The sequence below is a fragment of the Lissotriton vulgaris genome, chromosome 8, assembly GCF_964263255.1.
Source record: "Lissotriton vulgaris chromosome 8, aLisVul1.2, whole genome shotgun sequence".
In the NCBI taxonomy this organism is placed as follows: Eukaryota; Metazoa; Chordata; class Amphibia; order Caudata; family Salamandridae; genus Lissotriton; species Lissotriton vulgaris.
The window spans coordinates 1,184,053,621-1,184,078,147 of NC_141696.1; the positions used below are offsets into that span (position 1 = coordinate 1,184,053,621).

The following is a 24,527-nucleotide window of genomic DNA, read 5'->3' on the forward strand; positions in this document are numbered from 1 at the left end:
TCGCAGTTAGGAGGAGGAATGAAATGTGCTTTACCTCTAGTTGCCATGTGCAATGATATGTATTAGAGGTTTGGAACCATATGCTAACACCTTTGTTGGGGTGGTCTCTGGTTCGCAAAACTTTGTGAATCATGTTGGTTAGTATTGGGGTAAAAGACAGTAGTCTAGGGTACATGAGCAACTTTAAAAAACAAGGTCTCCTTTGGGGAAGGCAGGAATGGAGGTCTGCTCTCCCTTGAAAGCTTCTAGCCCGTTGTTAATAACCAATTGGAGCGGTTGCAAAAAGCGACCTCGTAATTATTATCCATTAGGTAGGTTGTTTTGAGACGCTCTGCAAATTGGCTATGTACTAGTAGTTTGCATCAAAAAATGAAAGCCATATTGCAAACATTAAGTGTACAGTTTGCACCTGATGTTTGCAACCTGCTTGCAGGTAGATTCGGCCCTAAATGCAAAAAAAAATTTTTTTTAAATGTTGTATGTAACATTCTAAACGAGATTAGAAGGAAACGTAAGAAGGCTAGAACTTTAAACTAACATTGTGAAAGCAAGACCTATTGGCTTTGCCAATGTTTGTTTAATTGGTTAGGCTCCCTATTATACGTATTTTGACCGTGCAGACTGTTTTGCAACATTATGGCAGGGGCACTATATTGACAGCCATTGACATTGTCAAGGTAAGGTTTCATTATTCCCCCCCTCCCCCCCCCCCCCCCCCACTCCATAGACCCTACCTCGATCTTACATTTTCAATTAACACATTTGTTTTTTATTAATAATTCATTTTTTCTGAAATGTATTAATAGTCCTTTTTTACTTATATTAAATATTTTAGTATATCATTCTTAACCTAACCGTAATACACGCTCTAACAGGGCACAATAAAGCTATTGAAATATAAGTACGGTCTTTCACAGGATTCCGGTATTCTCCTTAGAAATGTTTCGGGAAAGTTTTTTCTTCTTCAGTTTGGAGGCAGTGCTGCATACATGATTCTTTGTAGCATTACGCATGGTGCCATTGTCTTCCTTCAATGTCACATTTTTCTCCTGCATGTTGACATATTTCTTCCTTTGTAGAAACCGCATCGGCTAAACCCTGCCAATTTTGGGTGGTGTTCCCTTTCCATTCCCATCTTGGAAATGAATGTACTCCTGCTCTTAACAGGACTACATTTCAAATATTTCCACGGGAGAAGATGACAAAGAGGAGTTTGAGAATACCAGGGTTTCCCTAAATTTACCAGGGGAAATTATATCCTGGAATGCCCAGAGTCCACCCCTCTTGTAGGATATACGCATGCGCAGCACACCTTCATTGTGAGGTAAAATTGGGCGCGAGTAAAATGTTTACAAGTGCACGTCACCTTTTCTGTATAGCCTGCATCTTAAATTAAGCTAATTTGTGCCTCCAAACTAGATTTTCATATGCCTTTGACACTGTGAATCAGACTCAGTGTGTAAACCCAGGTTTGGGATTAAAACAGAGAGTCAAAGTACGCAAGAGCAAGCAAAACTATAAAGCGCGTCAAATGAAAAACTCGAGTGATTCAATTGTTTAAGAATTGCTTAAAGTAATTTTATATGCACCTTGTTAGCCACAACAATTAGATGTATATAGTAAAACACCAGCCATCGTACAAGTATGACAAGCCATCTTATCCTGCAACCAAACCTGGTGACTTGATGGTCTTCCACCACTGACGTAAGTGCATGCTGCTTGTTCCTCTGCTTATTTGACAGGTGAGACTACATTTAGAGTATCTCTAGAGAGTACTTGTGACATTTGCCTTAGGTATTCATGCCATTTCCACTTCCTGCCTGGAGGAAAGATGGTGGTCTAATCTTCATTGCTGCATATTTGAGTGAGTACCAAAGTCCTCGCCAAGTTGACCATATCACCCCATTGTCATAGGCGCCGCTGTAGTTTCCATTCTTGTAGTATACTCCGTTGAGGTTAGCTGCATGGCACCTGGAAGCAGATAGGGGAAGACATGAAGGAGGCTTGTCGGGAAACATGCCAACAAAATGCAACCTACATCTTTATTATAATACAGTCTGATTTCGATATCGGAGTATTTTATTCACTCAGTCAGGGTGAAGAAGTTAAATACTCAGTCGCCCTGATTTAGTAACCATACTCCAAATTTATCATATCTGCCAGCCCAGAAGGTATCTCTTAACATTAGCAGGAACTGCTGTCACAGAGGTTCCTGTTAATGGATTTAAAAAGTTTGATTGACGGCTCAGCATGACGGTACTGCCCGTCAAGCTTCTAACCGCATCGCTGCTGCGGTCATTTTTGCTCTGCGCAGCTTTTTTACAAAAGCCGCGTTACATGACGAGCTCAGCTCGTCATCCGCACACGCCCCCGTGGCTGATGACGAGCTGAGCTCGTCATCAGCATCGAAGGGGTTAACATGTGTTTGTATTTTCAAAACAAGCATCAGAAATGCAATAGGTCTCGCATTTATTTGAGTTAGAGCTATTGACATAGCTCAACAGCTACCAGACAGAAATTGCCACTTTGCAGGTGCCGAACAGAGCATTGCTCCGTAAAATGGCCTGAAAGCCTAAAACGATGCTGATAGCCTACAAAATAAAAAGGCAGATCAGGATGACCAGGAGCAACCGCGGATGCATTGGGCTGGCCAACGCAAGCAAACAATGAGTGAAATCTCCTGGGCGTGACTCAAGCACGCAAAGGCGGGAGAATCAGACCCAATGCACCAATAAAAACCTTGTGTTTCAAAAATGGCACAACAGCGAACAAATGGCAATTCATGGGCATGCCAAGAGCTAATAGAGGAGATAACAACAGGTCTTGCAGACAGTGCATGCACGCTGCCTAAGATCGACCTAAAGAAAATCCGAAAGTGGGATTTAGATTTTTTTTAATACAAAACCTAATGATCCCCACACCAAGTGAGGTGTTCCCATGGTGTAGGGGCCATTGTTTAGTTTTCACTGCCCCTTCCTACTAGGTTTTACCCAGCAGTGATGGACAGTGCAGGATTTATCTAGCAGTGATGGACAGTGAAAACCTGCCCATTTGATAACCCACTCTAAAATGGGTGAGCGGCTGAACAGCCAAACCTCCAACAGCTCTTACTACATCGGGCCATCGAAGGAGTATCTCAACAATGGTGTAGGAGTAGTCTCCGATGCTGACATACTTAAGTTACACTTGTCTGTAAATCAGGCAGAGGGACCTTCAGTGTGGCGGCGAGAGTATTTTGTCACCTTTGCAATGAAGTACCCTCTCTGCCAAACTCTAAATCAGCCCCAACGTTTCTTAGGTTATAGTGAGTCTGCTAAACCACACACAAATGAAAAACAAAAAAGAACACACACAGTCTCCAAGAGACCAGTTTTCTTTTTTTTTTTTTTTTTAATTTTTGAAAACCTTTATTGTGCAGTAATAAAAGTACAAATACGGGCCTACAACCATAAGGCCGGCCACGAAAACTGTTGAAGCACTGGCGCATGCATTACGGCGACACAATAGCACATGAGGATCGTAGGCAAACATTGATAGTTACACTGTAAAACAACGTGGTATCGTGTCTCAGGAGCATTGAAGGTTAATTTTTAAAGGTTTTTTGTTGCAATCATTTAAGTCCGACTTTCCTGTTTTAATGCAAAATCAAAACTAAGGTTAAAGAAGCAGGGTCCGTGGAGGTGTAAGCGTAACAATAGCGGTACTTCCACCATACAGTTCAACAACCCAAGAGTCAAGTTCCCGCAGGCGGCCTGGGGGCTCAAAATGTGAACAACAGGGGTAATAGGACTCACAACCTAACTGAAGTTCACCTCCACCCGCCCGCTCTCAGTCCCAACACAGACCCAAGATGGAGTAAAGAGAAAAATAAAAAGGAAGAAAAAACAAGGCACCATAGAAACCGAAACTAGAAAACCAAAAACCCCTCCCCCAACCCCCCAACCTACACGCATGCAGAGGCTACGGCCTACCCCCCCCAGCAGTGTGTCTGTCGCCCAATAAACCCGAAATTTAGTACAAGAAGAAGAGAAGAAAGGAAAAAAGAAGTGCAATAATACCTGAAATATAGAGAGTAAGAGAAGAAAATCCTAATCTAAACTCCCATAAAAGACAGAAGCCCGGAGGAGGGCCAGGAACACTTAAACCCGGACACCCAGCCCGCACCAAATCTACGCCCCATCAACTATAACCCACATAAGAATAAGTAAATTGCAGCCGTAGGTGAAGAATGATAGCACTACTATAGCCTCTCAGCGCATCCAAAGAGTGGTACAGTCCAGGTACTAACCAGCAGAACAAATAAAACATAGTGGAGACGTCTCCATCGGCACTTACCCCCGGACTGCCTGTCCACAGGAATCCCCACCCCATAGACATGAATCAGCAAATGTGCCCATCAGTTACAACCTTATGTGGGGAAAAACATTACACAGAGCATATTAAGAAATTCCAAGATAATAGTCCAGTCCGGGTCTCCGCCAGCCAAGCAAACAAAATCAGCGCAAAGAATGCCGTCAACCCTGGCCTGAGCGTTGAAAACCTTCCAGACATGGCCACCGCTGAAAGCAAGCCAAAAGCAGAACAAAGAACCAAGATGGCCGTCCCCGATGAAGAAGAAGCATAAGAGGATGGAATGGATGCCCCCATTCACCAGTATGTCCAGTGTCAAAAAAGACGAGCGTTTCAACGCTTACAGGAGGAAGCACACTTAGTCGATGAAGAGAAGAGGCTCCGGGGGCCAGAGCAGCAGGGAGGACCAACAACCGAGGAGTCAGCAAGCGATGCAAAGGCAGCGACTGCAGAGGCAGAGTCTCAGGTCTCGGGGTGGGGGGAGACAATGTAGCCGAGTCTCCACCGACGGGTAGATCCGAGGCATTGTAGCCAGGGATCGCCCGCCGCACTGTATACGCCTGCTGAAACACAGTATCCATTTCAGGAGCATTTGTAGGCGGCAAGGAGCCAGATCGCCTCAGGCGCCCCAGTGCAAATGTCGCCTCGTCAATCTTGCGACCCAGCTGTCGAGCGTTCTGCTGGAATGTAGTCCTTAAGTCCGCAATGGCCCCCAGAATATCGCCATAATTCAGGACCCGCTGCAGTTCCATACCAAACGAGCCTTGGGTCGACGTCGTCGGTCCGTCATGGTGGGCAAGGGCAGGCGGGACAGGGCATACCGGGGACAGAGAAGCGCTCTCCTCCCCGTCTTTAGAGACCGGCGCCATCCTCACCACCTCAATAGGATCACAGCGGAGGGAGAGGGGCGATGTCGGTATCAAAAAGCATCAGGCAGGGGCGCCGGTAAAAGCACGGCTCACTGTTCAGAACGGCGCACAATGAGCGCCGCTTCGCCGCCGGACCATTAGGCTGCTCTCAGGCAGAGAAGGCACCGCAAGATGGAGTCGACTCAGCCCATCCACAACACAACAAAGACAGGCGACGGGGGAAGGGATCCTGTCCCGCCAGTACACATCGCCACCAAGCAGGGAATCTCACCGGATCGGGAAAGGGCCACACCGTCTCCCTCTGTAGGCAGCAGCGCTACCTCGAACATCGGCGCCTCCACAAGCCGTCCTACGGACACCGGTATAGCAGGGTCAGCAGCGGCGATCAGAGCAAGGTCCAGGGGTAGCAACGGCAGTCGGCTTGCGCAGCGAGATCTCCGTCCAAACAGCAAGCAGAGACCTCGGAAGAACGCGGTTGCAAGCAGCGCGTTTAATCCATCGTGGCACCGCAACATTTACTCAGGATTAATAGCAGGATGACGGTGCGGAAGTGAGAGGCTCGCGGAGCCGGGAGCCTACACGTCCGTCCTGTCGGCCATCTTGGCTCCTCCCCCGAGACCAGTTTTCTTGGTGCCTAACCGGCCCAACCACTTATAGAAAACCCAGTTAGGGTAAACACTGACCCAGTTACAGAAAACAAGGATATGAAGGTTCCAGCCAAAAAGTGACATTCGAAAAACACACGGTCATCGAATGAAAACACCTTTGCCTGGGAAGTGAATTTAAAGATTTGAATGACCTATTAACTCAGACATAGATTATTGAAATGAGCAAGCAATGGTCAGGGCACAAAACAACAAAGAATCTTTAACTGAAACTTATTACCATTTACCCAGCACACAACAGAAAAAATATGTTTAATAATAAAGAAATTAAGAGTTACTGCAACTCTTCATGGTATATTACCTAACTACCAAAACAGTTGCCAGATATTTGGAGCTGCATTAACAGTCAGTAAAGACATATAATTTTCGTTGCACATCAGTAAGGGTAGCCACTCAGGTTAACTGGTGCGAAAGAGTCCTCAACAAGAAGTGCTGATCAATATAAACAATGTCTCCTAATCTCACTTTTAAATCCCAACTAATCTAAATACCTTATTAGCACAATAGAAGGCCCACATAAACATGTAACCCAGGCCACGTTTGGCTCCCAGTGACTATCACACAAACTTTGCATAAACTAAAACCACAGTTAAGGATAAACCCGTCACGGTAAACTCATGGACACAAGTACAGAGGACAATTTTAACTTGCACCATATGATAGAAACAGGGTACAACCCCTCATTTCAAACCAACATTCACAAACATACAAATCTGCACCCCCAAATACCCACATTTGCATACAAACATTGCCCACTCACTAGCAAAATCAATGAAACTCAATATAGTTTCTCAGTTCCCAGGAGCTACTAAAGTGTTTGTTGAGCAATCTATCAATGAAATGTGCCCACTGAAATACCTAATGGGATATAATGCCGATTCAGGCAGTAACTTGCTTTATTTGATGAATGGATATTCCTCAGCAGTTATAAAAAGAGTCTTGGTGACTGTACCCTAAAATTTGGAAACTTTACTTTGGTTGAAGTGTTTAGTTAGGCCAAGCTATATAAGGTTGGCACTTCTCTCAACATTGCTACCAACCCACTCAAAAAGGAAAAAGGTGGATATCATTAACAAACTGAAAGTACGTTTAGTAGTCTGACCACTGACATGCCATTTACCATAACTACTAAAATTGCCAAGGCAACAGGACTAGCCAAACCGACAGCAAGATGGAAAACAAGTGCTACCGGATTGATCAACGAACATTCTTGCATCTTTAAGGTTTAGGGGAGGAAAAACAACGGGGCATATCATCAAGGAACGGCTTTAAAATTATAGCCGCTTTAGTGGCAGGAAACTGGCGCTAAAGCAGCGATAATGGGCTTGATAATATGCCCTTGAGAATTCCAATAGAAGCCCATGATCTGGTGTTAACATGGACTTCTATTGGAATTCTCTACGGCATATTATCAAGCCCATTATCGCCGTTTCAGCCGCAGTTTCCTGCGTGAGAAAACCCCATGAGATGTGTAGCATTAATCTCTGCAACACCCAAATGCATAAATTACAAATTCCTATAAAAATAACTGATCAAGACCACAAATCTCAAAGCCTATAATTTCTACTGGGGAGCCTATTACTAATAACAAACTGTTGGCTCTTGTCACACGTTTTCCCTCTGTCTAAAATTATTCCTTGGATACGTCGTTCCTTTCAGACCAGGAGTTATTCAATCTATTGGTCATCATTCTTTTACCAGCCGGTGCCCGACTTTAATATTTATTTATTTATGTGCCTAAGGATCTCAACAATCTGCACTCTCACGTGCTCCAGTCCGGTGTGGTTGGTCTGCGCAGCTGGCTTTACACGCGCTGTACTTAGTGCTCCTTGGCGTTCTCCTAATTTTGTCACTTACTAGGATCTTACGGTATAATTAAAAATGTGAGATTCCAAGTCTGGAAAGGATAAAGAACTGAAAAGGACCAAACAGCATCCTCCGATTCCAAATTCGCCAGTAAAGGAGAAATTGGATGAACCTTCTACCTTGGAGACAGTTCTGAAAAAGCTGAACTCTGTTTACAATATTACCCAGAGTACATAAACTAATACTGACCTCGTGCAGGTGGAGGTCACTGGAATGTGGAGAGAACTTAAAGACCTAAGCATCAAGCTCTTGAATGCGGAGAGTAGGATTAGTATAGTGGAAGATCACAACTTCCTCCAGGAGAAGCAAGTCCATAAATCGGAAGCCTTAACCCCTTTGACGCTGATGACGAGCTCAGCTCGTCATGAAGTACACCTCTCGTACGCTCATGACGAGCTGAGCTCGTCATGAACCGCGGGATTTTCAAGTCTTCAGCGCACAGCGGGAAAATGCGCCGCACCGATGGAGTTAATTGCTGCAATGAGAAGGGGCATCACCGACTTGGAGGACCGGAACAGACACAGCAATCTGCGTATATGTGGTGCACAGGACAAGGCAACCTCCACAGTCGCCTTTCTGGAATCATGGTTACCTGCGATGATCAATATAGCTTTCAACAAAGGTCTGAGCTAAAACGTGCTCACAAGATCCACACCAAATAACCTAAAAATGCTTCCTCTTCGAGACCTCTGACTTTCAAACCACAGCGGCTTCAACATACGGAACTAATCCTCTCTCATATGAGGAGCAAAACTATTTCTTTGAAAGGATCAAAGATATTGATCCCCTAATATTATGCCAGAGACACAGACCAACGTCAGAAAGGTCTTCTATCCCTCAGCAAGTCTTTCACAGATAAGTCTATTCAATCATCCTTTGTGGAGCCTCCCAAGTTTAAAATTGTCTCCCAAGGGAAAGCCATTGTCTTTATTTAGCCAGCTGATCTTGAATCATTACTGGAGGACAAATCGTATTTGCTGATTGAAGTGGATGCAGGCCCTACTTGACTTTGAGGTTCTGGCCTTTTATGGTTCTTGTTGTCTCTTGTTATCACTATTATGTGGTTGAGGGAATAAGTAGCTTTTCTACACAACTGTAATTTTGGTTGTTACACTGTGCATGTGTGCCATGTTCATTGTTTTCTATTGCTATGCCACGCGCTAGTTAACTTTCCATTTGCCGTCTGTTTTGCCATTGTCTCTCATATTTGTCAACTGGGGGTTCCCCCTCTTGGCTTTGTATTTTAGCAATAGTTTTCCACCATGCAAAGGTGTCCTGTTTTCTCCTGTCAGCGGGATGGGTAGTTGTATTGTCATTCTCAATTTTCGAACTCCTGCCTTTTCATAACTGCTTTGTGGACCTGCATTTAATGTTTGCATTATTTTTGTTTGATTCACACATGCCTTCAGGGTTCTTCATTCTGCTTACTCAGATTTCCTGTCCACAGGTTTCCTTTCTATGGCAGCTGGTCTAGGCGATGTGAAGAATTCTCTATCATCCGGATCGCTTTGCCCCCTAGTTCTTTCACTCCATGGAGAGTGAACATGTCATAGGGCACCCTAAGTTCTTCAGGGAGGCAGAGCAGACACTTCTAGGTGCAAACACAAGAGACACACCTGGATACTAGTTTGACTACAGTTGTCTTTCCCCCACTCTCCTCCCAAGGGGCGTGTAGGATACTAACTGACAGTTTGTTGAGAATCTATCCTGTTAGAGTGTGACACAAGTCAACCTACCAAGTGGTAATTTCATACCAGTTCAGTTTCAGTTTTATAACTTTATTTGGATATACATCCATATCCATAAAAGTACAATAGCAATATTAGTAGCAGGAGAAAAGTGACAGTATAAGCAAATAAATAACAATTTATAAAACACAATGTAATACAATCAGGCTAAAACAATAAATCCATTAACAGCAATTACATTGTCCCATTCATTTCATTAACTCCTTCGATGCTCATGACGAGCTCAGCTCGTCATGCAGTACACTGCTCGTGTGCTCATGACGAGCTGAGCTCGTCATGAACAATGGGATTCAAGAAAGTGCAGCATCCTGGATGAATTGTTGCAACACTGATGGTGTTAAGGGAGGAAAAAGACAATAAAAACCATTAGCAGCAATTATAAAATATGTCTTTCAGTGCTTATGGGGCTCAGGGTGCTAGCATTAACTTACGTGCCCGAGAGGCAACCCTCAAAAAAGTGCTAGTGCGAAAAACAAGCTCTTCATTGCTCAAAGACAACATATTTGAGTACCATTATTTTGGTAAGAATGGAGCCCTTATAATTTATTTGTCCTGATGAATGCCGCAGACCCTTTGGGCCAAGAAGGCAGAAACATGTCGAGTAAAGTAATCACTACGGTGAGGGCACAATAATATTCCCCCAAGTCTCACCGTCCTTGTATTTGAACACCATATAGTTACCTTTCTGATTAAATGTAATTTGGTAATTATTGCGGTTTTTAATCTTCACTCCCTTTCACAGGACCCCACATAGCTTTAGAAGTGCCTCCTTGTCTTCAGGTGAAGGCCTGCTCTCTACCAAACCTAGTTTCTAAGAAGGGAGGACTGCCGAGGGTGAAGCATGACTCCTGGTGGTGTGTGAGGACAGTCCTTCACTTTTTGTGACATGCCAGCATCTTAGGTGAGGATTTAAGAGAGTTTTTGGTCAAAACCTTAGGAGCAGCTTCTATTGTGTATGCATTGTTAATAATTAGCCTAGTTGTTTGCATAAGTACTATTCAAAGCTTGAGCACATTACTTGGTTTAGTTTGAGCTCACCAAAACAATTGACCCTGCATCAGTGTGTAGTGTCTTACGAATTAGAAATGCTAGAACTCTTTTGGCTCCTGATAGACTCCGTAGAACTGTGACATAAGTGTTAAGAGTGGAATGCAATGAAGACTGGTTTATATTGATGAGTTGACAGCTACACGCAGATGAATGAAGGCGTGTAATACGAAGCTCCTTATGTGGCGTAATCATTGGCAGGTACCCAGGCTGGGGAGGACCCTACACAGTGGATTCAACAAACTCAGGTAGACCTCCATAACCTGCCCCCCTTATCTCACTGAAAACAACTGCTACTCATGCTAAACTTTATTTTATGGCAAGATAGGGTGACTACAGAAGCCAGTATCTAAGAATCTGGCCTCGATCGGACATGGTCCATTAAATAAACCTACTCTTTATGTTTGCTAATCCAGAACATTACACATCCAGCTTGCTTGAACATTTGGATGCATATATTTGTCTACATTTCAAAATATTATTAATAGACTCGAATTTTGATAGTATTATGAATTCTATTTCAGTGTCAATGATAATTTATAGGATTTGATGGAATGTGAGACTGTCTGGCATGTGAAAAGTTGGCCTGGTATATGATGTCCACTATTCTACTGGGCACCTTGCACCAGTCTAAACGACCCTTATTGATGGTAGGTTGTAAAGTTAATCTTATAGAAAGCTATCCTAGTTTCAGCTGTGGAGAGCAGCCTTCAGGCTAAGACTTAGAGGCGAGTTAAGCAAGTTGTTTTACCAATTATAATCTCTTGAATGACCAAATGATAGCACACATCACAAGGTATATATCAAATATATATGTCTTTGGGTGTTTTTGCATTAGAGCATGGGATTTTATGTGTGCTTGTGTTCTTGGAGGTTTTCTGCATACTATAAGTTGCACAGTATACGTTATGCCCTACGGGCCTCACAAACCATATACTAAAATAGTGGTATAAGAACCACGTGAGAGTTAGAAAGCACCCATAGGGCCAATAGAACCGCTGGGGCTACTGAGAACTACTAAAGGTTAGGATGCAGGAGGCCCACGGGGGACGCGTGCAGTGTCTAAACACAGCCGCGGATCACCATTGACTTTCTAAGGAGAACGAACAAGTTACAGCTTTAAAGATTAGGGGTGCCTAGAGGTGAACTACGATGGAACCTGTTACAATCTTATTTGATTATATTTACACCTATTTATAACGTGATGTCATTTTTATACACACCTATTTACAATGTGTCCGCCTTGGTATGTTCCAGCCACCCCCATGTGATAGCGCACTTGGTAGCTTCCTGTGAAGCTGCTCTTAGAATGTTCATGTGAGGTATTGTCATTGCTGGAGAGCGGAGCAGTGAATAAAGGCAGTTTTCTATCTGACGCCTCAGGCATTCATCTTTTAACAGTGGCGACGAGGGTGGGATTAGTTTGTCCTTTCTAAATAATAATTCTTTGTCTATGCAAAGTTCATTGCGAACCTCCCAAAATTTCCTTGTGTCAGCGTTCAATTGTTTTTGTGACTCAGGCCACCCCTGAAACGTGTATGACTTGAGTTGTGTCATTGTGCTAACTGAGCTCATGTGGTCCAACCATTCTTTTGAAGTAATGGTTGGAAGCTCAATCTGAAGAATGGGGTATTCGCCTACCTCAAATTGCTCTTCCTTATTGAGTGGGCTCCTAGAAAGGAAGTCTGCTGCAGAGTTTTGTGTACCTCGCACATATTCTATTTTGAGGCAAAACCCTTCCAACCCCAAAATCCACTTAGCAATTCGAGGGGAGTTACAAGAGTTGTTCTTGGGATTGAACATGAAAACCAAGGGTAAGCATGAGCGGAAAATCTGTTCCGCTCGTGTATTTTCGGTAAATTCGCAATCCGCGAGATTCGCGAATTTCCCGCAAAATCCGCGAACGAAAATCCGCGAACGGAAGGGATTGGGTCAAAAGTTCAAGCTGACTTTTGTTACTCTTTTAGAATGGCGCTGGCAAGCTGCCAGAACCATTCTAAAATAGTTACAAAAGTCAGCTTCAACAGGAAGCTCTAAAAGATAAAGTAAAGCAGGTGCTGCTCAAATTCAGTTACACAATCATTAATCACCCCAAACTTGGGGTGATTAATGATTGTGTAACTTAATTTGACCTTCAACTGGAGCACCTGCTTTACTTTATCTATTAGTGCTTCCTGTTGAAGCTATTTCTAGCTATTTTAGAATGGCGCTGGCAGCTTGCCGGCGCCATTCTAAGTGGGGCTGAGGGCAGAAGGGCACAAAAGTAGGACAGAAGGCAGAAGGGGACAAAAAATGAGTGGGGCAGAGTGCAGAAGGGCACAGAAACAAGTTGTACAAAGGGCAGATGGGCATAAAAAACGAGAAGGTGGCAGTGATTAAGCAGGCAAAAAAAAAACCCTGCGAAATTGCAAAGCGCCTCGCGAAAACCCGCGAACACCAGCGAACACGCAAAGCGCCTCGCGAACACGGGCGAACACGCAACAATAAAAAAATCCACAAATTCGCGCGAATTCGCGAATTGCCAATTCGCAAAATTCGCCCATGCTTAACCAGGGGCTTATGATCAGTTCGAATACAAAACTGTATGTCCCACAAGAAGTGTTTTACCCCCCAAAAGCAAGCCAACGATTCTCTTTCCACCACTGAGTAGTTCAATTCCGCCTTGCTTAGGGTACGTGAGGCAAACGCCACAATTCTCTCTTTGCCATCAATCACTTGTGACAGAGTTGCCCCCAACCCTTTTCCGCTTGCGTCTGTGGTGAGGATGGTTTTTCTGTTATGCTCAAAATTGCACAGATATGGGGCGGAAATAATGTTCTCTTTTACTTCTGTAAAAGCACGTTGGTGTTCTTCCGACCATTGATATGGTACATTCCTTTTTGTTAGTTCCCTTAGGTTAGCAGTGATTTCCGCAAAATGATTAACGTATTTTGCCATGTATTTTGCCAGTCCTAGAAAGGATTTTAGTTCTTCCTTGTTGGTCGGTGCAGGGGCATCCTTTACGGCCTCGACCAAACAAAATTTTGGTTTGAACCCATCTCTTGAGATACAATGTCCTAGGTATTCCACCAACTCCACTCCCAGTTTGCACTTTTCCTGTTTGAGGGTGAGACCCGCATCCTTGAATTTTGAAAGGACTTGTCTTAAGTTATGGTCATGCTCCTTTTCGTTGGCCCCGTAGATTAGAACATCATCCTGAAAGCAGAGTGTCTTAGGTATACCATCCAGAATGCGCTGCATAATTTTCTGGAATACGGCAGCCGCCGATGCTAGCCCGAATGGCATGCGGGAGAACATGAAGGTTCCCAAGGGAGTGGTGAATGCTGTTAGTCTCCTGGATTCTTGATGTAGCTCCACCTGGTGATACGCCATGGATAAGTCTAACACGCTGAAATGAGTTGCCTTCCCCATGGTGCTCAACATTTCATGGATGCGAGGCAAGGGATGTCTTTCAACTAGGATGCTGTTGTTCCGATCTCAGAGGTCAATGCACATCCTAATGTCCTGACTATTACTCTTCCTGGTGATAACAATGGGTGCCACCCATTCCGTGCAATCCACAGGTTCAATTATCTTCAATTCTTCTAGTCTGTTTAGTTCTTTCCTTAGGGGTTCCCACATCAAGTGGGGAATGGGTCTGGTTTTGTGCACCACCGGTTTAGCATTGTGTTTCAACTTGATTTTATGTTGATAGTCTTTAAGCAACCCTAACTTTTCCGAAAAGACTTCCTTGAATTCTTTAATGATATGCTCATAGTCACTTCCAGGGTTGGTGCACAGTACTTGTTCCGGATGATTGGGGTCTAATTTAATTCCCAACTCTTTCTGGTGTCGCCATCCTAATAAGTTCGATCCCTTTTCCACTATGTACACTTTGCCTACCGTGGTGTGGTCCTTGAAGGCAATAATGGATTTGAGCATTCCCTTCATTGGAATAGGGTCGTTAAGAAGTAAAATTATAGACCTAGTACACGGAGTCATTTGGGGAGAAGCTTAACTAAGGCGAGGTTACGGGAAAGCTACTGGTTCCCCAACATGGACACTCTAGTAGAAGAGAAAGTAAAGCTTTGCCAAGCATGCAGTAGTAGTGACAAATCAAAGATACCTAGGAAGGTCCCAATTTCCCCGCTTCCCGTCCCAAGTAAACCATGGGAAAAGATTGCTCTCGACATAATTGGTCCACTTAATCTACCGAGAGTAGTTAAGAAATTTGCCATAGTCCTAACTGACTACCACTCGCATTGGACGGTGGTTAAAATGGTCAACCAGATAACCACTGCATCTGTAATTCAGTTCCTGAGAGACACTTTTGCTACGGAGGGCATGCCTGCATCCATAGTCACTGACAACGGGGTCCAGTTTGTTTCCCATAGCATGACAGAGTTTTTCAACAACCTAAATATAAAACACATCACCACACCACTGTACTGTCCCAGGTCCAACGGGTTGGTGGAAGGGATGAACCGTATGGTTAAATGAGGAAATCAATTAGCCAGTAATAACAACATTCCCATTGAGCAAGGTCTTCAGGAGATGTTATGGGCCTACCTCACCACACCCAACCAAATTACAGGTATCTCTCCTTTCTCAGCATTAAGAGGGAGAAAACCCTGTACCAAGTTCTTCCCAAATTGGTTAGGGGGAGGAACACTTATCACCAGGGACATGAGTGCTTTCACTGACAGAGTTCAAGACCATCAGAACAAATATGAAGAGCGTTATGACTCCAAACACAGTACTAAGAACCCAGAATGGAAGGTGGGTGAATGGGTTTGCATAAAAAATCCAAGATGTAGCAATCCTGAAAGCAAGTTTTCCAAACCTAGATGCATAACAGCAGTCAAAAGAAACACGGTCATTTTAGATGATGACCAAATATGGAGCATGGACAGACTAGTAAGGGCACAACAATAACAAAATAGTCATAACCTTCCCAGTTCTGAGCACTTATCTGACATCACCTCTACCCAAAGAACACGCAAGACACCTTGTTGGCATAAAGACTTTATTGGTTACAAATGAACTTCCTCCGGGAGACATGTTATGTTAGACTGTATTGAGGGAAGTTATTTATTGCAATGGTTATAAGGGGGGAAGATGTTTTACAATCTTATGTTATTATATTTACACCTATTTACAATGTGATGTCATTTTTATATACACCTATTTACAATGTGTCCGCCTTGGAATGTTCCAGCCACCCCCATGAGACATGTTATGTTAGACTGTATTGAGGGAAGTTATTTATTGCAATGGTTATTAGGGGGGAAGATGTGTTACAATCTTATGTTATTATATATACACCTATTTACAATGTGATGTCATTTTTATATACACCTATTTACAATGTGTCCGCCTTGGTATGTTCCAGCCACCCCCATGTGATAGCGCACTTGGTAGCTTCCTGTGAAGCTGCTCTTAGAATGTTCATGTGAGGTATGGTCATTGCTGGAGAGCGGAGCAGTGAATAAAGGCATTTTTCTATCTGATGCCTCAGGCATTCATCTTTTAACAGAACCCTTTTATACTTAGACATTTCGAGAGTCAATACCCACGGGAGCAATGGAGTACTCGAGTTACCTCACCCACGGAAGCCGGGTGCATAGGTGTCTTTTGAAGTCGGGTTTCGTCGTCGATTCCAATGGAGAGCTGCGATGAAATGCTGCAGGCGACCAGAGGAAAAGTGTGCGGGTGGATCCAAGGGTGAATCAGAGATGTGAAGAACCTGAAAGCAGAAGGGACAGAGTCTAGGTCACTAGCGAGTGACCAGGATGGCCAGGAGAAGATACCAGCCGATGTCGGGTGATTTCAGGTGAAAGAGGTGAAGCTTGAATCTTCAGCCACGAGGCCAAGAGGTGTCGACGATGACCAGGAGCTGGATTCAAGCTGTCCCATGAAGGATGTCGAGTGCTGCAGCATCAGAATCCGGATTGGATCCAACAAACCTTGGCAACAGCAACCCACGCGAGATGACAAGATTGGCTTCGGTTCAGACCAGCAAGGTCTGAGGGACTCCTCCTTTAGAGAGGAGTGGGAGCAAGTCTGGAGCAACCAGGAAAGCTCAAGAAATCAAAGATGGCCCTTTGTGGGGGCTCGCTAGCCAATGGACTAGGAACCATGAAGGGGCCTCGAGCAGAAATGCACAAAGCGGGCCCACGGGACACTCGTGGAGTGTAGGCCTCTGAGCTTCGGTGCAAAAGGTGCTCGGGCAGGGTCTTCAAATACCCCAGTGCACAACTTCGGGATACTTTGGGAAGTAGGTGCAGTTGCAAAAATGCAGGATGTCCAGGAGTTCCGGTCCCACGTCTCTCGTGTCCGCTACAGGTCTCAGCTTTGCTGGGAGCGCAGGTCAGTTTCAGATATGTCTGGAAGTCTGTGTCCTGTGTCGCAGATTCCTCGGGATCCGGCGGGAGCCTCGAAAATGCACACCGCAAAGATGCTTTTGTTGCCTGTTTGAACAGGGTGGTCACTCTTTGACCACAAGGGAGATTTCTTTCATCTTCCAGTCGATGTGGAATGTCGAAGGTCCAAGATATATGTTGCAGAGTTTCGTCCAGGGTAATCTAAAGTCCTCGGGATTGGTGTCCTATTCTTATAGCAAGTTTAGGGGTTGGACTAACTCTAGGGTCCCACCTATGGGAGAAGCTGGGGAGGGGGTAGTTATACCCCTTCCCCTTTGTCCAGTTTCATGCCAGAGCTGGGGCTGAGTGACCGAGCAACCGGTTCGAACTGGGAAATGCATGGAGCATCTTGTATTCCCCAGGCAGGGTCTGAAAAGCATTCACTGAATGCAACCCACCGTGCCCCAATACACTAAAGCCTGTCTGGGGAGGTGCTGGCACCTCCCTGGACAGGAAACCTATTGTCCAGGTATCCCCTGCTGGAGTTTCGTCCAGCAGCAGGAGCGCAGACTCGTGTCTGTGGCAGCAGCATCCATTTTGTGACGCTGGGGCTCTGTTTAACTTTATCCGGTTTTACCAGTAACTACATGTATTCTCCCTCTAGAAGGGTGAAATGCTACCCCGCCGCCAGGACTGGCGGGGGGGGGGTAGTATTCCAATATTCCAAAGTGCTTGACACCTTACACAACATGTTTTGATAAAGCCAAACCAAAGTTAACATTAATCACGAGGATTATAATGCACTTAAGAGTATATGGTATGGCTATATCATAGAACAGCTATAAGGAGATGGTTCCGAAAGCTGCAGAGGGACACAGCTCATGCTGGGGCACCCTCTCACACAAAACCAAGCACTCTGCCTCCAGGATTGTCAAGGCCTGCCATAGGAGTGACTTATAGGTTAACCCCTTCCATGCTGGTGACGGAACCACGACGTCTCGAGCCATGGGTGGCGTGTGCTCATGACGGCGTGGTTCCGTCATACTGAGGCCGCTCCGCATGGGCGGAGCAGCCTCAGCATGATTAGCAGTACCACAGCCATACTAAAGTCGAAAAACCAGTGAATCACAGCAAAAAGTGGGGGTAACCATAGGAAGCAGACCCTACTCTCCTACATGGCATATTAGTGTTTTAGAATTGAAAACAGACAAATGCCCACTCATTCCAAAGGAGCAACATTGGCAGTCTTTCACGATTTACAACCTAATAATGGAGCAAAACAAAATATTGTACTTAAGAGCTGTGAGTACGATTTAAAGTTAATATGAGAAATGTGTATCCAGCAACTTGTGCAAGAAAGTGATAGAGCATGTCAGTGCACACCTTGACTTCTGCAAAGACATATTTGTTGACATTCTAAAAATTCCTTTATAGGTATCGGAAGCATCAAAATTGAGGTCTGAGGACTGTGGTGACGAGTCTTAAAAGGGAACACATTACTGCAGACTTTTTAAATTTAAAACATCTACCTTGGAATTGATAACCAGTAGGTTCACAAATCAATTTTAGCTAAAGGAATATCAGTCAGTATCTTCCTGCTGCAGGGGCGAGATTTTAGATCTCTATCTTATCACTCTAGATCTAAACCCCGTTCTGGTCGACTGAACCTTTATTGCCTGTCATTAAGGAAAGAAAGTGCATCCAATACCAGGTTAACTTTGCTAATGATGGACTCGACTCAGAAAAACCAGAAACTACTTCTAGCTTTTAAAGATTTATTACAGAGTCAAGGATAACTGCAAGTACAGACATCTCAAAATGAGATTCAAAAGATATATGGGCACCACTACAAACATGTGCTCTCGAAAGGCCCTCAGGCGAGCGAAGAACACAACTAGGACTAGTTCCAAAATTAAAAGGGCTGCAAGCATAGACACAAATTGTGATCTCTCCGTCATTTACAAGAGGAGGGAAGGTTTCAGGTTAGGCTGTCCCTACCCTGCTCTAGATGGTATCCCTACTTAACAGAGTCCCAACCTACCAAAAGGTGTCAGCTGTGAATGACTTCCTAAGAAGATCACCCACACTTAGTCTCTAGGTGAAACCCTATGATCGCCAGTCATGACCCCTCTCTGCCTACCCATCCGCTCTCTGACGGGTCCTCAGGCAACTGCTCTAACTCCACCCCGGGGTGCTGACCCTAATACAAAACACAATAACATTTGAGACGCCCCTCGTGAGACGCCCCTCACGTGGTGTCGATTCTGACTTTTTCCATGATGATCTTTCTCTGGGCCTCATGCGTTAGCGTTGACCTTGCTTCTCAGACTCTTCTGCGGCCCGCCGATACCCCCTAAAACATTCCTGAACCCTCCTCCATGTCTGCACCAGTCTCTTGAACAGAACTCTATTCATCCAATTATTAATTGGAGCCCCCTCACATTTGCAGACAGACATCCGTAGCTGAATCTCCATTCTCATAGACTTCTAACAGAAGTTTGCAACTTATTTCCTGACACAACTCGGCCTGTACCAGTACGTACAAATCCGAAACCCTTTTATCACTTCAGGCCTACAACTCTTCTCGCAGAGGTTAACTAAAATAATATGTTAGCATCTTTCTCTGACATAATAAGAAAACACATCTATGGAATATAAATCTAACAAATAAACAAATCATAGTAACATTAGTGCAATCCATGTCTATGCAAAGGTGTATACGTTTCTACCCTTCTGGCCTAGCCATAAGGCCCGTTCCCTTCTATGCCTTGCAGCATGACATTCTTCTATTAGCATCTACATATCATGGATCATGATTAAACACATTTCTACATTAGTTCCACTTCTTATATGAAATCTCTAGATTAACTACACATTTCGAAGTATAGGTGAATATATTTTCAGCACTCATAGCATTTCTCTTATAATTTGTGCATACTACTTGTAACTTTGGTGCACTCATACATTTTGTTCAGTTTAAACTCTCTCACTGCCAATGGATTAAGGTCTGTTGCTTAGGGACCGCTAGTTAAGAAAGCCAAAAGTAAAAGTAGACTTTTATCTATAAGTAGCACAAAACTCTGATCTCTATAAATTTGTGAATTAAAGGATATATTTCTAGAACTGATTAAATGCAATCCTTTAATGTTGTCCAACCTCTCTCTTCACCTGTGATTGTATACGCACTGCACTGGTATATTAGCATGGTTCCAGGTTCATATAAAACTGTGAGCATAAATACATTGTTGAGTAACTTCTGGCACAGAAACGTATGCTATGTTTTTGGCTTCAAAACAGTTAAGGTTGTTGCTTCATCTGATATGATCAAAGTGTCATGATCAGCATAGCAATTAAACGTTTCAAACAGCATTTACATTTTAATTAAATATTGAGACTGGCATCATGCCCCGTAGTAAGAATTAAATAATGTCACTCTACTACTGACACAACGTCTTCAACATTCATTATGCAGAATGCAGCACACTTGGAAAGAGGAAACAATGAAGAAAATTAAAGATATTTCTCTTTTTTGTTGCTCCTCTGGTGGGGAGGCTTATGATTCTGGCGCATTTCCAGGTCTGCCTATGTTGGTGAATCTGGGGATGTGTTAAAATCCATGTGTGAATGCGTGGGAACACCCATGCTCCATCTATAGACCGCCTGCCCGCTGCAGAGTAACAAAAGGCAGCAATTTGCACTGTCTTGGCTTACTCTAGAATTATCAAGTTGTGCATGGTGGCCTTGAAAAATCTCATTTAGGCTTTGTGTCACCCTTGTGTGGGTGCTAGGGTGACACAAAACCTTTACTAAATATGTCCCTGAGTGTATGGCGCCAGTCAAAACGGAAAGCCCCACTTGTATGGGACTTTTTTCTGACATTTTTGCCAAGGTAGTGGACAACACATCCTGGAGGAGAGATGTTGTGTAACGTACAATGATGAAGCCACCCCCTGCAGAGTGCTAAGACGGGCCATTGGGTCACCCATGTACCACAAATATTCACTGGCCTTGACGCGGAATGGCCCTAATGAAGGATTTGTGGGCCCCTGAAGGGTTTGGCCCCTTCCCCCTGTGCCACAGGGGCCAACGTTACATACACCCCAGGAGGAGAGTGATGAATAATATGGCATCTTGCTTTTGAGGTGCTGTAAGAATATTCTCTTGCTAACATGTCTGGCACCAAATTTTTCTGCTGCTGAAAGGCTAAATGAATCACAGCAGATGTCTTTAATCTCAGGTCGCATTTTATGCGACAAGTCCTTCAAAATTCTTCTGTAGCACTGCCATGTCCTTTATAAACACTTGCAATAACAGCTCGCCTCTGTTTAACCCTTATGCTTGCAAATGCTCTGTATCTCTCTGTGTCTGGATCTGCACAGTGTCATCCTGCCTCATGCTACTCCATTGGAGAGTACCATAGATATCTCAAGATCATGTTACCACTGTAGGGCTGTAGTTGCCTCTCCCCCATCGGCCTCATGCCATAGATATCTTCAGTCATGATGCCTATGTAGTGCTGTAGTTGCTTCTCCCCCGTCGGCCTCGGGGGACATATTATTTCCATGCCTGTAGCTGGGGCTATAGTGTGAGGAGGAGCAGGTGGACACCAGCACTGCCTCTGACTTTACTTGTTTCACTGCTGTCATCCACTCCTGCATTTGCTTTCTCACCAGCAATAGGTGGTGATGGTCATCTTGGATTAATCAGTGGAGAGGGCACTGTGGATCACCTTCTAAAAAGTACAGCAACCAACTTATATAATTTGAAATGGAACATTCAGCTTCCCCAAGCCACAGCTTCCTAATGCCTGACAATCACTATTGCTTAGGGCATTAGTGAATTCTGGTGGCCATAGCAGGAGTCCAATGCTTGGAACTTAACATGGTTCTATCAACATCCTTTCTGCATCGATTCTTCGGCCACACAGCGGCGATGCGTTGGCTTTTCAACTGCACGGCAGTGCTGCGTTGAAAAGAAGGGCGCTGAGAGTCGATTTGTGGATTTCCTTCTCAGGTTACCAGATTCTACTTACAAGGGCGCGGGAGTGGGTTTGGCTCCACTTGAAAAGTCAGGGCTCTTAGCAGAGGAGCCCAGACACTGTTAAGTGAAGTCGTTGATGGCCCTGAGGCTTCTTAATAGGAGGAAAGCATGCATAAGTCCTTGGAGAACCCTGGAAGCAGAATGAACAAAGCAAATTCCAGTCCTTTAATACCCAGGACAGAAGGAGTAATCGGCAGGTCCGCACAACAAAGCAACAGGCAGAGTGCCAGTTCCTCATACAGCATCCAACTCTCTTCCCGGCAGAATGTCCTTAGTCCAGAAGTGTTCTGAAGTTATGGTGTCACAGCTCTAGTACTTATACCAGCAGCTGCCTTTGAAGTAGGCACACTTTAAAGAAACATCTTTGTAGTGTACAAGACCGGGTCTTTCCCTGACCTGGCTCCAAACACACTACAGGGGGTGGAGACAGCTTTGTGCGAGGACAGGCACAGCCTATCAGTGAGAACTCCTCCCAACACTCTAGCTCAGGAAGGCCCATCAGCCTGACCCACTATCCCTTTGTGTGACTGTGTAGAGTGAATGCACAAACAGGCCAACTGTCATTCTTAACCAGACACAAATTTTAGAGACAGGCAGAGGCACAGACCGGATAAGCAAAAAAAAAGTGGCCACTTTCTAAAAGTGGCATTTTTAAACACGCAGTTTAAAAACCAACTTCAACAAAAGATGTGTTTTTAAATTGTGCGTTCAGGGACCCCAAACACCAAATCTCCATCTGCTCTCAATAAGAAATTGCACTTAAAAGATATTTCAAGGCAATCCCCATGTTAGCCTATAGAAGAGATAGTCCCCGCATTAATGAAAAATGAAATTATCAGTATTTCACTATCAGGACATGTGAAACACACTGGTATATGTCCTACCTTTTAAATACACTGCACCCTGCCCATGGCACTACCTTGGGCCTAACTTAGAGGTGTAGCAAAAGGGAAGCTTGGGCCTGTCAAGTGGGTGTACTGACCAGGTCGACATGGCAGTTTACAACTGCCTACAACAGACACTGCAGTGGCAAGTCTGAGACATGGTTGCAGACTTACTTATGTGGATGGCACAATCAGTGCTGCAGGCTCACTAATAGTGTTTGTTTTACAGGCCCTGGGCACACGGTTTGCATTTTACGAGGGACTTACCGGTAATTAAACCAATTACAATCATTTTATACAGGGAGCACTTGCAGTTTAGCACTGGTCAGCAGTGGTAAAGTGACCAGAGTATTAAAACCAGCAAAAACTAAATGCAGCACACAGTCAAAAACAGGAGGTCAGAGGTAAAAAAGACAGGGGGAAAACACACTAAAGATGCCAGGTCTAACAGTATCTAATGGGCAGATCATGCCACTGGTCACCTAATGTCCATGATAGACAATGGAACATTTCCCAACATGTCACTTAGTTGCTTTGATTGTCAATTTCATACCCTATTTTCTGACCAACACATGTTCTCTCATGATCTGCTAAATAAATGTAATGTCATCAAGGTCAGTCACTCAAGTTCTGATAAACTACAGTTCATCAGGCACTGAAAAGTAGTAAGGGCATTCTTGAGCTCAAAAGGCATGGCTTTAAACTGATATAGGCCTTCTGCCATCAAGATCATGACCTTTCCTATTGCTAATGTGTTCTGCCAATGGCTACTGGGCAGACTACAGTATTCAAGCACTCAGCCTGTCCACCAGTTCTTTAGCTTGGGGGAGCAGGTAAGCATCTGCCTTGTCCACCTCATTGAGGGCCTGATCGTCCATGTAAAAGCATAGTTATAGCAAACATTCCTTAGTAACTAACAACACTGGACTGGTCCATGGGCTGTGAGTGTGCTAAATGACTTCCAGATCCAACATCTTAACAACCTATTTCTTGATGCACTCTTGGACCCGGCCTGACATTCTATACACCTTGCTCAAGCCATCATCTCAATCTATGTCATGCACAAAGGCTATTGACTTCTGCTTCTATTCTTGCAAGCTAAAACGCAATGTTGTTCTTCATGCTATTGGCATGATGAAGAATCTGCTCAGGTCTGAGATACTTCCTCTCAACAATAGTCTTGTAAGTACCTTGTGATTCAAGGCATCTGTGTTCCGTTCCCAGATGTCCATAGCAACTAGGTTGAGTGCAACTAGGTTAAGTGCCTCGCATTGCCTCACCAACAGTTAACTTTGCTGGGTTTGTCTGGTACAGGATCATTCACCTGATAAAATGTTTGTAATGTCTCTCCTACTGGCGCCTATAGTCAGTCACCACTTTGGTCACAGAGGAAACTGCATTTCCCCTCTTAATCTTTTGCTCCTGACTAGCAACCCCATTTCCTTTTTGCCTGTGTCTAGTTCTGAACCCTTGGAAATTGCCCTGGACCCTACTCTCAGTCTAGAACTAATACGTTGAGAGTTCTATTCCCCTTTTGGCTTACATGTATGCTGCCCCTCCCCTATGCTACGCCTGTTAGCTAACCACTTGTCAGACAACACTACAAGTTTCTCTGGATTCCTTTCCGTCAAGTCATCCTCTTACCATTAATTGTTTAAATGCATGGAAATCCTTTATCTCCATGCCCTTACTCATTCATTCATTGTATTCATGCATC

At 44.3% G+C, this 24,527-nt stretch overlaps 1 protein-coding gene across 1 annotated transcript in view; it reads right to left on the minus strand.

The window, feature by feature from the left end:
* Positions 1 to 1,553: 1,553 nt before the first annotated feature.
* Positions 1,554 to 24,527, minus strand: part of LOC147698470 (fibrinogen-like protein 1) — a 203,073-nt gene continuing 180,099 nt past the window's right edge. Inside the window, exon 8 of the mRNA XM_086933449.1 lies at positions 1,554 to 1,971. Within this exon, the coding sequence (XP_086789575.1) occupies positions 1,791 to 1,971 (181 nt within the window). The 3' untranslated portion in view covers positions 1,554 to 1,790. The remainder of the gene's footprint in view (positions 1,972 to 24,527) is intronic.